At 40.6% G+C, this 12554-nt stretch overlaps 1 protein-coding gene across 1 annotated transcript; it reads right to left on the minus strand.

The window, feature by feature from the left end:
- Window positions 1–535: 535 nt before the first annotated feature.
- LOC124275919 (crystal protein-like) lies at window positions 536–12300 on the minus strand. Its single transcript, XM_046711609.1, has 5 exons — window positions 12057–12300; window positions 9543–9657; window positions 7648–7837; window positions 2502–2632; window positions 536–2079 (listed from the first exon to the last, which is right to left on the minus strand). The coding sequence occupies exons 1-5, from the start codon at window positions 12221–12223 to the stop codon at window positions 1105–1107; spliced, it is 1578 nt and encodes a 525-aa protein (XP_046567565.1). The 5' UTR covers window positions 12224–12300; the 3' UTR covers window positions 536–1104.
- Window positions 12301–12554: the final 254 nt, after the last annotated feature.

The following is a 12554-nucleotide window of genomic DNA, read 5'->3' on the forward strand; positions in this document are numbered from 1 at the left end:
AAACAACGTTAGGAAGATATATAGGTATATAGACCCTACCCTATTACTATATCCTTCTATATACATGTGGTAATAGGGTAAGGTTTATATACTATATGTATATGTCTTTCTAACACTGTTTTTAAGCGCGACACGCCCCTATGAAAGCAAGTATATATCTGGTAGGTCAAATATTATATATCCAACAGTTTTTCATCGAAAAGTGTATTACCAGTTTCACAATGTCCTCTCTTGAACCGAAGGCGCATTGTTCTAGAAATCGTATCAAACAAAGGGATACCCGTTCAATATTTTCCTTTCACAATTCCTTAAGCACAGACCCGTGGAGATCCGGGTTAGAATTAGTCTTCAGCAACCCATGCTTGTCATAAGAGGATTGGGTGGTCAGGCTCGCTGACTTGGTTGACACATGTCATCAAATCCCAGTTGTGTAGATCGATATTCATGATGTTGATCACTGGATTATCTGGTCCAGACTCGATTGTTTACAGACCGCCGCCATATAGTTGGAATATTGCTGAGTGCAACCAAACCCTACCAAAACTCCATTTTACTGAGGAGAATGTTACCGTACATTTGTGGTTGTATAATTTACAATATGTGCGCAAATATGTAAAGGGAGACACAGTTAGATATGTCACGACGTGATCACGAAGTGCAGTTACTTAAGATATGAAAGGATTACAAACGATGCACCATGAGACACTGTTGACCAGGCCACACATATACCCAACCTAAATACTAGTATTGTGAGTGAGTGTGGGTTTACGCAGCTTTTAGCATTACATGTATTCCACAATATCATGGCGGGGGGTTACCAGATAATGGGCCTCACAGATATTGCCCATGTTGGGAATCGAACCCGGGCCTTTGGTGTGCCGAGCGAACGCTTTAACCACTAGGCTACCTCACTAGTATGTGATGGTGAGATAATATAAGTAACTTTTCGCATAGCATAACACAATATTACAATATTCTAATTAATACGCAACTTAAGTCATAGAAATATTAAATTCAGTACAAACACATTTTTTAAAATTCGAATGACAGCAAAACCCATTCTAAAGATACAACATATACGGAGAACCATTTTATTTTACAACATCAACCAGCGATTTGGTAGCCTTGCTTATTCATCGCTGCGCATTTCTTATTTTTAGCCTCTTTTACAATTACCTGTGGCTCCTTGAAAACCATAACCTTCTGTTCTGTCGAGATGTTCCCTTGGTATTTTGGCCATTCAGGCAAAATTCCCAAAATATTCGGGTTTCCGTATTTAGCAAAGTTTGTCCAGTAGCCAATCATGGTAGAAGACAGTTTCTCATCTCCGGAAGTGACGTCATATCCAACCAGACGTGGCGTATCGTATAGGAAAGGCAGGTCAACCCCGTGACAGGTTTTGTTGACACAGTGGGTAGCACTTCCCCATGCATCTATAGACAATGGCTGCTCAAACCGATAAACCCAAACGTTTTTGGACGAGGACAAAATGTCCGCGAACAATGTACTTGGGCAGGAAAACATGAAATCTGTGATGACTTTCGATAAAGCTGGGCGCGCATCGCCCCGCACAGTATACAGGCTGGAAATGGCCGAGCTGTTTGGAATGAACATGTTCAGAACAAACGAAAACAAAAACATTGGAACCCGGTGTGGTACGGCTCCATAAACATATGCGAGACCCTCATCTGATGTCGTTCCTATAATGATGTCTTTGTCGATTGAGGTAGTTGCTAGGATTGACAGTAAATTCCCTGAAATATTTCTCCCATCAATAACAGGCCCCCAGGCCTCAAACTGCATAGCGGAATTGTCAGATATTTGATCCTTTGGTATAGAATTTTGAGCCTGTAAGACCTCAGAAGCTGATTTCGATCGGAAACATTGTATATCTCTGGCCCTGCAGCCGAGCTGTCTGGCAAACAGGTCTATTTGTCTCTCAGCTTCTGTCATGTTTCTGAAGGGCAAGGCCATGGGCGAACTTTGAATTATTGCGCGCTGAAAGTAGTGCGAGACTGACGGAGTAACTAGATGAACACACACTGATTGGGCACCAGCGCTTTGTCCAAATATGGTAATCTGAAATAAAGAAGAGAGTTGATTAGGTTTGAGTCCACAAAATTTGCATTCGTAATTAGAAGAACAAACGTACCTACGAAGCATTTATATACCTAAAAGGGTCGGTTGGTATTTATACAGGTCTACCAAGGACATTTTTGTTCAACCCAAAACTTGAAAACCATTTGGGATAGCTTATAAATTTGCTGCGTCTGAAGGAAAGATGCAGTGCAAATTTTGATAATGATACTAGTATTTAATTTTTCCTCAAAGAATTACAGTTACAGCAATTTATAAAGTTAAAGTTTGTTTAAACAATGACTTGAAAAGTATTGGTCAAAATGTTTTCAGATTTGTCAAATAGCTTCTTAGTCTAAAGGAGAGATGCAGTGCAAAGTAGCAGTTGGTTCATTTAGAAATGTGAATCGTGATATGACCCTCACCTTGTTGTTGTCGCCACCGAAGGCCCGGATGTTATCATGGACCCACTTCAGCGCCAGCTGTTGATCAAGCAGGCCGTAGTTCCCCCCAACGACATCGCCATTCACAACCCGAGGTAGAAACCCAAACGCTCCTGAAAATGTTAAAGAAAGTCTGTTGTTTATTTCTTTTGTTGTTTAAGGCCGTAGCATAATTCCAGCTACATAACGTCGGCCTGCGAATATTCCGTCAGCAACGATTAACCCCGTCGGAATACGAAACTACGCCATCAATAAAAAAAATAATATAAAATATTTTCATGCATGTTTTATTTAACCCACTCACCGATCGGGAGATAGGTTTGCTTAAACAAATTGATAATTTATAAATTCATATTTTTACCACTTGATGTGAAAAATCTGTTACCGTTTTGATTAAAAAGAGCTTGCCAGTGCACAACTGACATGACTACAGAACTGAGTAATTTCAGGACCATCTGTTACAACACATTACAGATCGTACAATGAGAATCTGAAAATCAATCCTCGAAGCGACTCCATGTTTTTTAAAACAAGGTAATTCGGGATTGTTTAAATGTAAGTGGGTACCTCTTAATCATACAATGCAACCTCTAAAAATGCTCGATCAAAATGAAAATAAGCTATGGAATCTTTTGAGACGACCCAAAATGTCAAAATACCATCGGCACATCACCGTATGGATGCAAGAGATTTTGTTGTGTGGCGTATATGATGGATGACTTATCGATCAGATTGACGCAGAATGTTCAGTCAAACTAATAGCTATGCGATCATGGATAACGGTCTTTTCACACAAATACCGTCCCATGAGCATCCAGATGTTGCTAAATGATGAGGTGGACTGATATCACCTAGCCAAGGCAAGCATAGGACACATAAATGTACATATATAATGTTCATCTTTAACAGGCGAGCCTGAATGTTTCAAAAGAATATCCATAAGTTTGTTTCGCAAAGACTTAAGATACAGTATCTGTTTCTATCACTTTCTGACCACTTTGACGCATTCTCTAAAAAAATGTGTACGGTATTTATTTATTTATTTATTTATTTATTTATTTATTTAGTTAGTTATTCAATTTTCTTTCTTTCTTTATTTGTTAATTTTATTTATTTATTTATTTATTTATTTATTTATTTATATTTATTTATTTATTTATTTATTTATTTATTTATTTATTTATTTATTTATTTATTTATTTATTTATTTATTTATTTATTTATTTATTTTCACACCTGATATAATACAATTCGTAATTGTTAACTGAGGCTTCCTATATTAATACTACCATTTGGCATTCCCAACACCCAAGACTCGTGAACATCCGGGTTACAATTGCATTGGTCTTCAGTAACCCGTGCTTGTCGTAAAAGGCGACTAACGGGATCGGGTGGTCAGGCTCGCTGACTTGGCTGACAGATGTCATCGTATCCCAGTTGCGTAAATCGATGCTCATGCTGTTGTTCATTGGATTGTCCAGACCCGATTATTTACAGACCGCCGCCATATACTGGAATATTGCTGAGAGCGACGTATAAATACATATAATAAAATGCAGCAATAGGCAATAGTCCATCTGTAGAACGACGGACTAATCATTCAGAAGCCAAGGTGATATCACATTTGTCAGACATCCCAGTTGTCAGACACGTGAGTGAGGGTGGAGAAGGCTCACCCCTACTGTAATAATAGATCAGCCCGACCAGTCCTAATTAGCCCAACCTCTGCTCACCACTCCCTTAATTGAATAATTCCCTGTTCTGTAAGACAGTTTATTCGATTTTCAGGCCATCGGTCCATGTACACTATTGAACGTGAATATATTGATATAATAATGAACGTGGATATAATGATAATAATAATGAACGTGAATATAATGATAATAATAATGAAAGTGAATATAATGACAATAATGAAAGTGACAATGATTATTCAATGCGGAGAGACAAGCAATAATTAACATATTTTGTTACATTTAGAATAATTCCACGATCTTCACTGCATACTTAAATCTTATGAGAATAAAAAGTAGGGTTATCAGAAAATCTACATTCTGCAGACAAACAAAAAGTGTATCTTCAAAAAACATCTTCAACTACATTATTATTAGAATTCTTGCAGAAACACAAACATTCATCTACACCCTGCCTACGACCAATAGTTGTTTGATTAGGTAACTCGTCTAATCCAAGCAATCTAATTTATCTCCTAAACTCCCCGTTTCTATTCTTCATGATATAATATTCTGTATCAAAAAACGATTTCTACTGGAGATAATATATCAACCTATCAGATGTACTTATGTTATTAAAAATTACCTGTATATTACGCTCACATATGCGTTTGCTTAAATAGCATGAAAAACATGTACATATTACCATTATCCTGACGTGTAAAACTGTAGGAGATTTTGTCAGAGACTCCAGTGCACATAATAATCCGCCCCCAGAAGAAACACGACTCCTTAACGAGCGCGAGGAGAACCTATCCTTCCGATGCCATCACTCCACTAGGATGTCGTTCTGAAATCCTACATGACTCCTGATAGCGCTCTGTACAGACACAGCAGTCACACCATTCCCAGACTTTCACTGACACTTGCCGATGTTCAGTTAGATGGGATTTGGACAGATTGTTGATGGGGAAGATGACAAGATGGTTGTCTTTGCTAACAGTCATCCAGTTGGAAGCTCTCCAGTCTCCACCAATTGTCTATATGGATGGAACCTTTTACCGCCAGTCCTGATTTGTGGAACCAGCTTTATATCATCCATGCAAGAGTTAGATCAGCATCTTATCCTTTGGTGTTCACCCTCATGCCTAGTCTGTCTCACAGTCCCTGAACCACATTAATTTCCCTACTGCCTAGTCTGTCTCACAGTCCCTGAACCACATTAATTTCCCTACTGCCTAGTCTGTCTCACAGTCCCTGAACCACATTAATTTCCCTACTGCCTAGTCTGTCTCACAGTCCCTGAACCACATTAATTTCCCTACTGCCTAGTCTGTCTCACAGTCCCTGAACCACATTAATTTCCCTACTGCCTAGTCTGTCTCACAGTCCCTGAACCACATTAATTTCCCTACTGTAGTCTGTCTCACAGTCCCTGAACTACATTAATTTCCCTACTGCCTAGTCTGTCTCACAGTCCCTGAACCACATTAATTTCCCTACTGCCTAGTCTGTCTCACAGTCCCTGAACCACATTAATTTCCCTACTGCCTAGTCTGTCTCACAGTCCCTGAACCACATTAATTTCCCTACTGCCTAGTCTGTCTCACAGTCCCTGAACCACATTAATTTCCCTACTGCCTAGTCTGTCTCACAGTCCCTGAACCACATTAATTTCCCTACTGCCAAGCCCTCTCTGCAGTGCTAAAGCCCTAAATAAAGCAAGTCTAGATTTCTTCAGGTTCAGGTTCTGAATCTCTGGTCTCCCTAGGGCACCTTTTCAATATAAATAGGCTTGTTTGTTACTATCAAAATTATATATATTCAGAGACTAAGCCTTAGTCTACCTCATACCCAGCCGTACGATTGCTACCTACCGCCGCCTGTCCTCAAGACACATTCCAACGCATCGTGAATCGTCCACTTGCCCCAACCAAGATCCAGACAGATTTCGAGATGGCTGCCATCAGAGCTGTCCAATTGGAATTCCATGCGGCAGAAGTGAAATGACGTTTTGTTCACTTTGCCAAAGCGATATGGCGGAGTGAACAAGCCTTCGGACTGGTTGAGAGCTACCATGAAGACACTGAAGTGGACTGATTGACTGAGTTTGGTTTTACGCCGCTTTTAGCAATATTCCAGCAACATCACGGCGGGGGACACCAGAAATGGGCTTCACACATTGTGCCCATGTGGGGATTCGAACCCGGGTGTTCGGCGTGACGAGCCAACGATTTAACCATTAGGCTACCCCACAGCCCCACACTGAAGTGGAGAAATGGTTTCGACGGGCATCTACCTTGACCCCTCTTCCGTTGACCTACGTCCAAGATGTTTGGATGGATGCTATGGGAACGGGTCCTGATGTAGCAGTTTCATTCAACGGCTACATAGTGACGACCTGGGTGGACGACGACGCCTTATTTCCACTGTGGAATCCATGTGGAATCATCGTGACACTTTCGGTCCAAGAACAACCTGGAAGGGTTCAACAGCCGACTGAATGCCAGCCTATCAAGCCAACACCCGAACATGTTTCCCCTGATCCATACTTTGAAGAAAATCGAGAAGGCAGACCGTCTGGAGATTGCCCAGTTTGACTTGGGTGTTGTTTCTCCAGCACGGAGCAGAGTGTATAGAGAAATACACAACCGACTGGGCAGGTTGCAGGAACAGCTAGAGGGAAGAATGAAGACTCTGATCCAATATCTGGATGCTGAGGGGATTCTAGTGAAGCTGGGTTGAATTGGCAATATCAATGTATATCATCATGTGTTGAATTTTAGTGTTGGGGAGACACATAGTCAACTGATCGCTGAAAACTGGATTAGGTTCCACACCATTGTTAGAATTGGTCTTCAGTAACCCATGCTTGTCGGAAGAGGCGACTAACGGGATAGGGTGGTCACTGGTCAGGCTCGTTGACTTGGTTGACACATGTCATTGTAACCCTATTGAGTTAATCGATGCTCATGATGCTGATCACTGGATTGTCTGGCTCAGACTCGATTATTTACAGACCGCCGCCATATAGCTGGAATATTGCGTTAAACAACAAACAAACAAAAAACTGATAAACAAGATAAACTCTGGTTTTCGACATTACAGGCGAATGTTTCCGGTGACAAGCGTTTATTCAAGAACCAGTTCTGGTTTCAAATTGCGAGGCAGCCAAATATAACTTTACTAGACCGGACCAAGTGTACAACCATGCATGGCTGTCATAGCTGTTGACAGTCGTAATAGTTGGCTTTTTTATTTTTTTTATTTGGGGATGGTTGGATCGGAAATTTGTTATTGTCAAGTGACAACCATGAGACCATTCAAAAAGGTATGTAACGTTGTTTGTCACCGGAAGTACTAAACAACGTAAGGTCTCGCGAAGTGCCGTGACCTACGTACGGGACCTATAAGACTGAGCCATATTTGTGTCAAGGAAGTGAAAATATACATACCTAATCTGTAGTTGATCGTCACCAGTATAACATTTCCCTTCTTCACAAACACATCGCCGTTGAATAACGGTGAGCTCCCGGAGTAAGACAGGAAATCCCCACCGTGTATGAACACCATGACAGCATACCCCGACCCCTCGGGATTACCCCTGGGGACGAACACGTTCAGGATCAGGCAGTCTTCAGACATCTGGAGGTACACAATGGTGAGACTTAATGACGTGAGTGATGAGTTTAGTTTTTCGCTGCTTTTAGCAATATTTCAACAATATCACGTCGAGGACACCAGAAATGGGCTTCACACATTGCACCCATGTGGGGAATCGAACCCGTGACTTCGGCGTGTAGAACGAACGCTTTAACCACTGGGCCACCCAACAGCCTATAATGGCTAATGACCTTGATTCGTGCAAAGTATGTCTTTCTAAAACATAAAAACGGAAACGATCAGAAAGAAATATGTTTATAATACAAATTGTTGGGTAATTTGTACCTTTAGTTAGTAAGTGAGCGAGTTTACTTTTACGCCGCTTTTAGAAAAATCACGACAGGGAATACTAGAACTGCGCTTCAATATACCCATGTGGGGAATCGAACCCGGGCCTTCGGCGTAACGAGCGAACGCTTTAACCACGTGCACTAGGCTGCCCCACCGCCCCGTAGCATTAGTGAGTGAGTTAATGAGTGATGGCATGGCGCAGTATTCCAGTTATCACAGATTGGTATTTGAGAAAAGCCGGCATTGATACATGTCTTAGACCACCACTTTGCTGAAACCTAGGAGTAGGGGTATGGTGCTGAAAAACTTAGAAACACATTCGAACCCACGATCGTAGGTTTCTGGCGTTCTCAACCTTGCCAAGCACATTAAGAGACTCTAGGTTCTGAGAAGCAATAAGAGTAGTGGTTAGAATCGTCCTTGTTGTAATTACATGTAATAATATGATACACAGAAATACCTTGTAAACCGATATTAATGCAATTGCTAAAGAAATACGAGAATGCGGCACTGACAATCGCTCCGTGTTAATATGTATTTCGCATTCGCTTTCTAAGGGTTTATTTGTAGGGCTGCGCAAGATAATCGGTTTAACGGTATTTACCGGTTCAGACATTAAAACGATACGTATTGCGATACGCTGATCGAAAACCGGTATTTTGACATGCATTCGGAAAACTTCGTAACACTCGGAAATCTTCGGATATTTCTGTTTATTGGATTGTTCTTTTCCCTGTTTCATTAGTGCCAAATGTTACTTAAATTTTTATTTTGTCATGATTAAAAGTTTTATAAAAGGTTAATCAATCAAGCATTAACACGATTATAAGTAGCTTTTGTTAAAAAAAAATAATCCTTGCAATATATTGCAATACATATCGCAATATATGCTTCCGCATCGCAATATGAAAATTCTCTGCAATATCCACCCCTACTTATTTGGGTGGTGGGGTAGCCTAGTGGATAAAGCGTTCGTTTGTCACGCCGAATGTTTGAATACCCCACATGGGTACAATGTGTGAAGCCTATTATTTTTCTGGTGTCCCTCGCCGTGATATTGCTAGAATATTGCTAATCGCGGCGTAAAACCATACTCACTCACTAAAACAGAACAGCTTGCCAGTTGGAATTACGTTCTAGTTACTTCAGATATGTCGCAGTTTAACTGAATAACAAAGTGAGACGCTTTATGATGATTAATTTGTGACCAGTTTTCCTTATTCCATGCCCTGTATTCAGAGCACCAGGCAGGGAAAAAACAAATAACACTTTTCATTGTCTTTCGGTAGGAAGCCACCAGGGTATCGAACCATCGGTCTGCTGCTCTCCGGGCAGCCTGTCCAGGTGCCTACGGGGGTGACGCGAACATATGGAACATGAACTGTTGTACATTTACCTGGGGGACACAGAGATGAGGAGGGGAGGAGGGGCAGTCTTGGTAGCACATGGGGCCCACTCGTGTAGCTTCCACGGGCCGGCTCCATGGGGATGGGGGCGTCGGGGCCTCGAATCTGCAACAGATAAAGATACACTCATGTTTATCCTGCATTGGGATTTAAGGTTGTCACATAATATCAGATATCTATTGAGGACATTGTTTTTTAATAAACTGACCGATCTGGTCTTTCTACCAAAGACCTGTTAGGTGCACAAACTAACTCTTTAGCGTAATGCAATTTTTAAGTCAACTGGTAATAACCAAATAATTTTTTGAAATGATATAATCAGGGCTCCATATAAGGGCCGTATCGGCGTATGTACGGAGAAAAAATATGCACGATACGGTAGGAAATAATTTAGAAACAGTAGCAGATACGCACCACAGCAGTGGTGTATGGTCTTAGAATCATTTACAGACGTATTTATCTGAAAAAAGTATTGTTTTATTGTTATTTACCTGTTTACACAATAGTAGCAATGTTGCGGTGCATATATGAAACGAAACACAAGATCACATACTCCATTAAATTCAATTCAGTACTCTAAAAGTTTGTCCAGTACTCCTATATTTAAAAAATAAGGAGTACGTACGTACGTCATAAAGGCATTCTATAACACGACTGTTGTAATTATAGAATTGTACCGTACGTGGTGAGTTGGATGTACGATGCAGCTTTTATCTATGTTTAGGTTATAACAGGGAATGTTGCCAAAGTTTATGTGCAACATCTTCTTTTTCGTGAGTGCGACGTTTCAATACAGATTCTTGTACCGTTGTCAGGCAGGAATTTCTGCTTCAAGCATTCCGACTTGACAACGGTACAAGAATTTGCGTCGAAACGTCGCTGTCACGAATTGGAAGAAGTTGGCACGGCTCCAGATAATTTTTCAACATCAGGAGTATGTACTCCTTATTTTTTCAATACAGGAGTACTGGAAAAACTTAAGAGTACATTTAGAGTACTGAATGGAATTTAATGGCGTATCAGTAATCTTGTGTTTCGTTTCATATATGTACCACAACATTGCTAGTCTTGTGTAAACAGGTCAATAAACAATAAAACAATACTTTTTCAGATAAATACGTCTTTAAATGATTCTAAGACCGTACACCATTGCTGTGGTGCGTATCTGCTACGTTTCCTAAATTATTTCCTATCGTATCGTGCATATCTTTTAGCCGTACATACGTCGATACGGCCTTTATCTGGAGCCTTGAGTTGGTATCCATAAAGTTGTCAATATTATACTTCCCAACTGAAATGCCATTCAAAGAAGTTATATCAGGAAGGCAGACATAAAGACAAGTCCATACATTATGATCATGTTGAGATTGGGGTATTTAGGAATAGAGAGGGAACACTCGGACCGCTCGACATTCTGGGGCTTGGTTCCTGGTTGGGGCTGCGGCAGTTCAGTATTGTTCCGTTTTACAAAAGTGTTGACAGATCTGTACGAGTCAACAAGGAGTCCTGGTTTTTGGTTCCAACGGTCAGGCTAGATGACTCGGTGTGCTCATAATATCAATCCCTGGAGTGAATATTACTTAGTGCGGCGTTAAACAACAGTGGGGTTGAGGACATGACTAGTTTCAAATTCCTCCAAATGATTATGTAGATTTCTCTGAACCTATAATAGCATGACAGATTAATTATATTGATAGGTGAGGTGAGGTTTTTAGTCTACGCCGCTTTTAGCAATATTGCAGGCGGGGGACACCAGAAATGGGCTTCACACATGGTACCCATGTTATAATGATAGGGATGACCCTTAAGGTGAGTGAGTGAGTTGGGTTTACGCCGCTTTTAGCAATATTCCAGCAATATCACGGCGCGGGACACAAGGAATAGGATTAAATTACATTTGTGACGTCATTACATTGTCTGCTCGCTCCAGCGATGTGTACCAGTTTCAAATTTAAGACTTCATTTTGTCATTTTGACATTTAATTTTGATAACAGAAATATTACCAATACTTTGAATGTAATTTAAGTAAGTAGGGTAATATCTTCGTAACTCTCCATTCCTTAAAAATAATGGGCCTCGGCCCCTCCGGGGCTCCTCGGCTCCATTATGTTTAAGGAATGGAGAGTTACTCGGACATTACTCTCTACTTCACACATTGTTACCATGTGGGGAATCGAACCCGGGCCTTCGGCGTGACTAGCGAACGCTTTAACCAGTAGGCTACCCCACCACCCCTGACACTTAAGGCTGTTTTTAGTGGTATGTGTATATATAGCAAAGATACCGTCCGTAGATATAAAAAGATAAGTGTCCTTCAGGTATGTTTTGACTTGCAGCAATCCAATAAATAACTCTCTTACAGGCATGGCATTCATAACAAATATTATAGCACATCGATTATTTCGAGCTAGGGGTTACGAATCAACCTCGATGAGTAAATTTTTATAAATAACCTTAAACAAATATATATATATTTTTTAAATAACAGAAGAAATATACATACCTTTTTGCCGTGCCATATGTTATCCCCAAATATTGTTTGCTGTTCTCCGTGATTAATCCTCGCACCGGACCGGACCTTGTGTAAATAATTTCAGTCGTACGTTTAACTGGAAGGACGTTTTGAAAAGCAAAAATGGTTGAAGTCAACAAAAAAACTGTCGAGTTCATTGTTAATGTCGCGAGGTACGGTAGTTTCAGAAAAGTATCCGCGGGTTTGTCAGCTCAGCGACGGAATAATAAACAGATGTGTTTGACGCCTCTATATATGCACAGACACGGGGGTCGTATCAAAAAGTCATGAGATAATTACGAGCTTAAGATAGTGGTGTAGTTTCATGGGTGAGCTAACAGTCAACATGCTGATATTAATTAAAGTATCGTCAAAGTCGACAATGTCGCTTTGATATGATCAGACCTGGGTTTGAAATGGTGCAACATCACTACGAGAGCGAACTAACGAATCACGACATCTAACATATTCAGGTCCACGCTTCAGTAC

The sequence above is a fragment of the Haliotis rubra genome, unplaced genomic scaffold (genome assembly GCF_003918875.1).
Source record: "Haliotis rubra isolate DU_JTF1 unplaced genomic scaffold, ASM391887v1 Scf204, whole genome shotgun sequence".
Taxonomy (NCBI): domain Eukaryota; kingdom Metazoa; phylum Mollusca; class Gastropoda; order Lepetellida; family Haliotidae; genus Haliotis; species Haliotis rubra.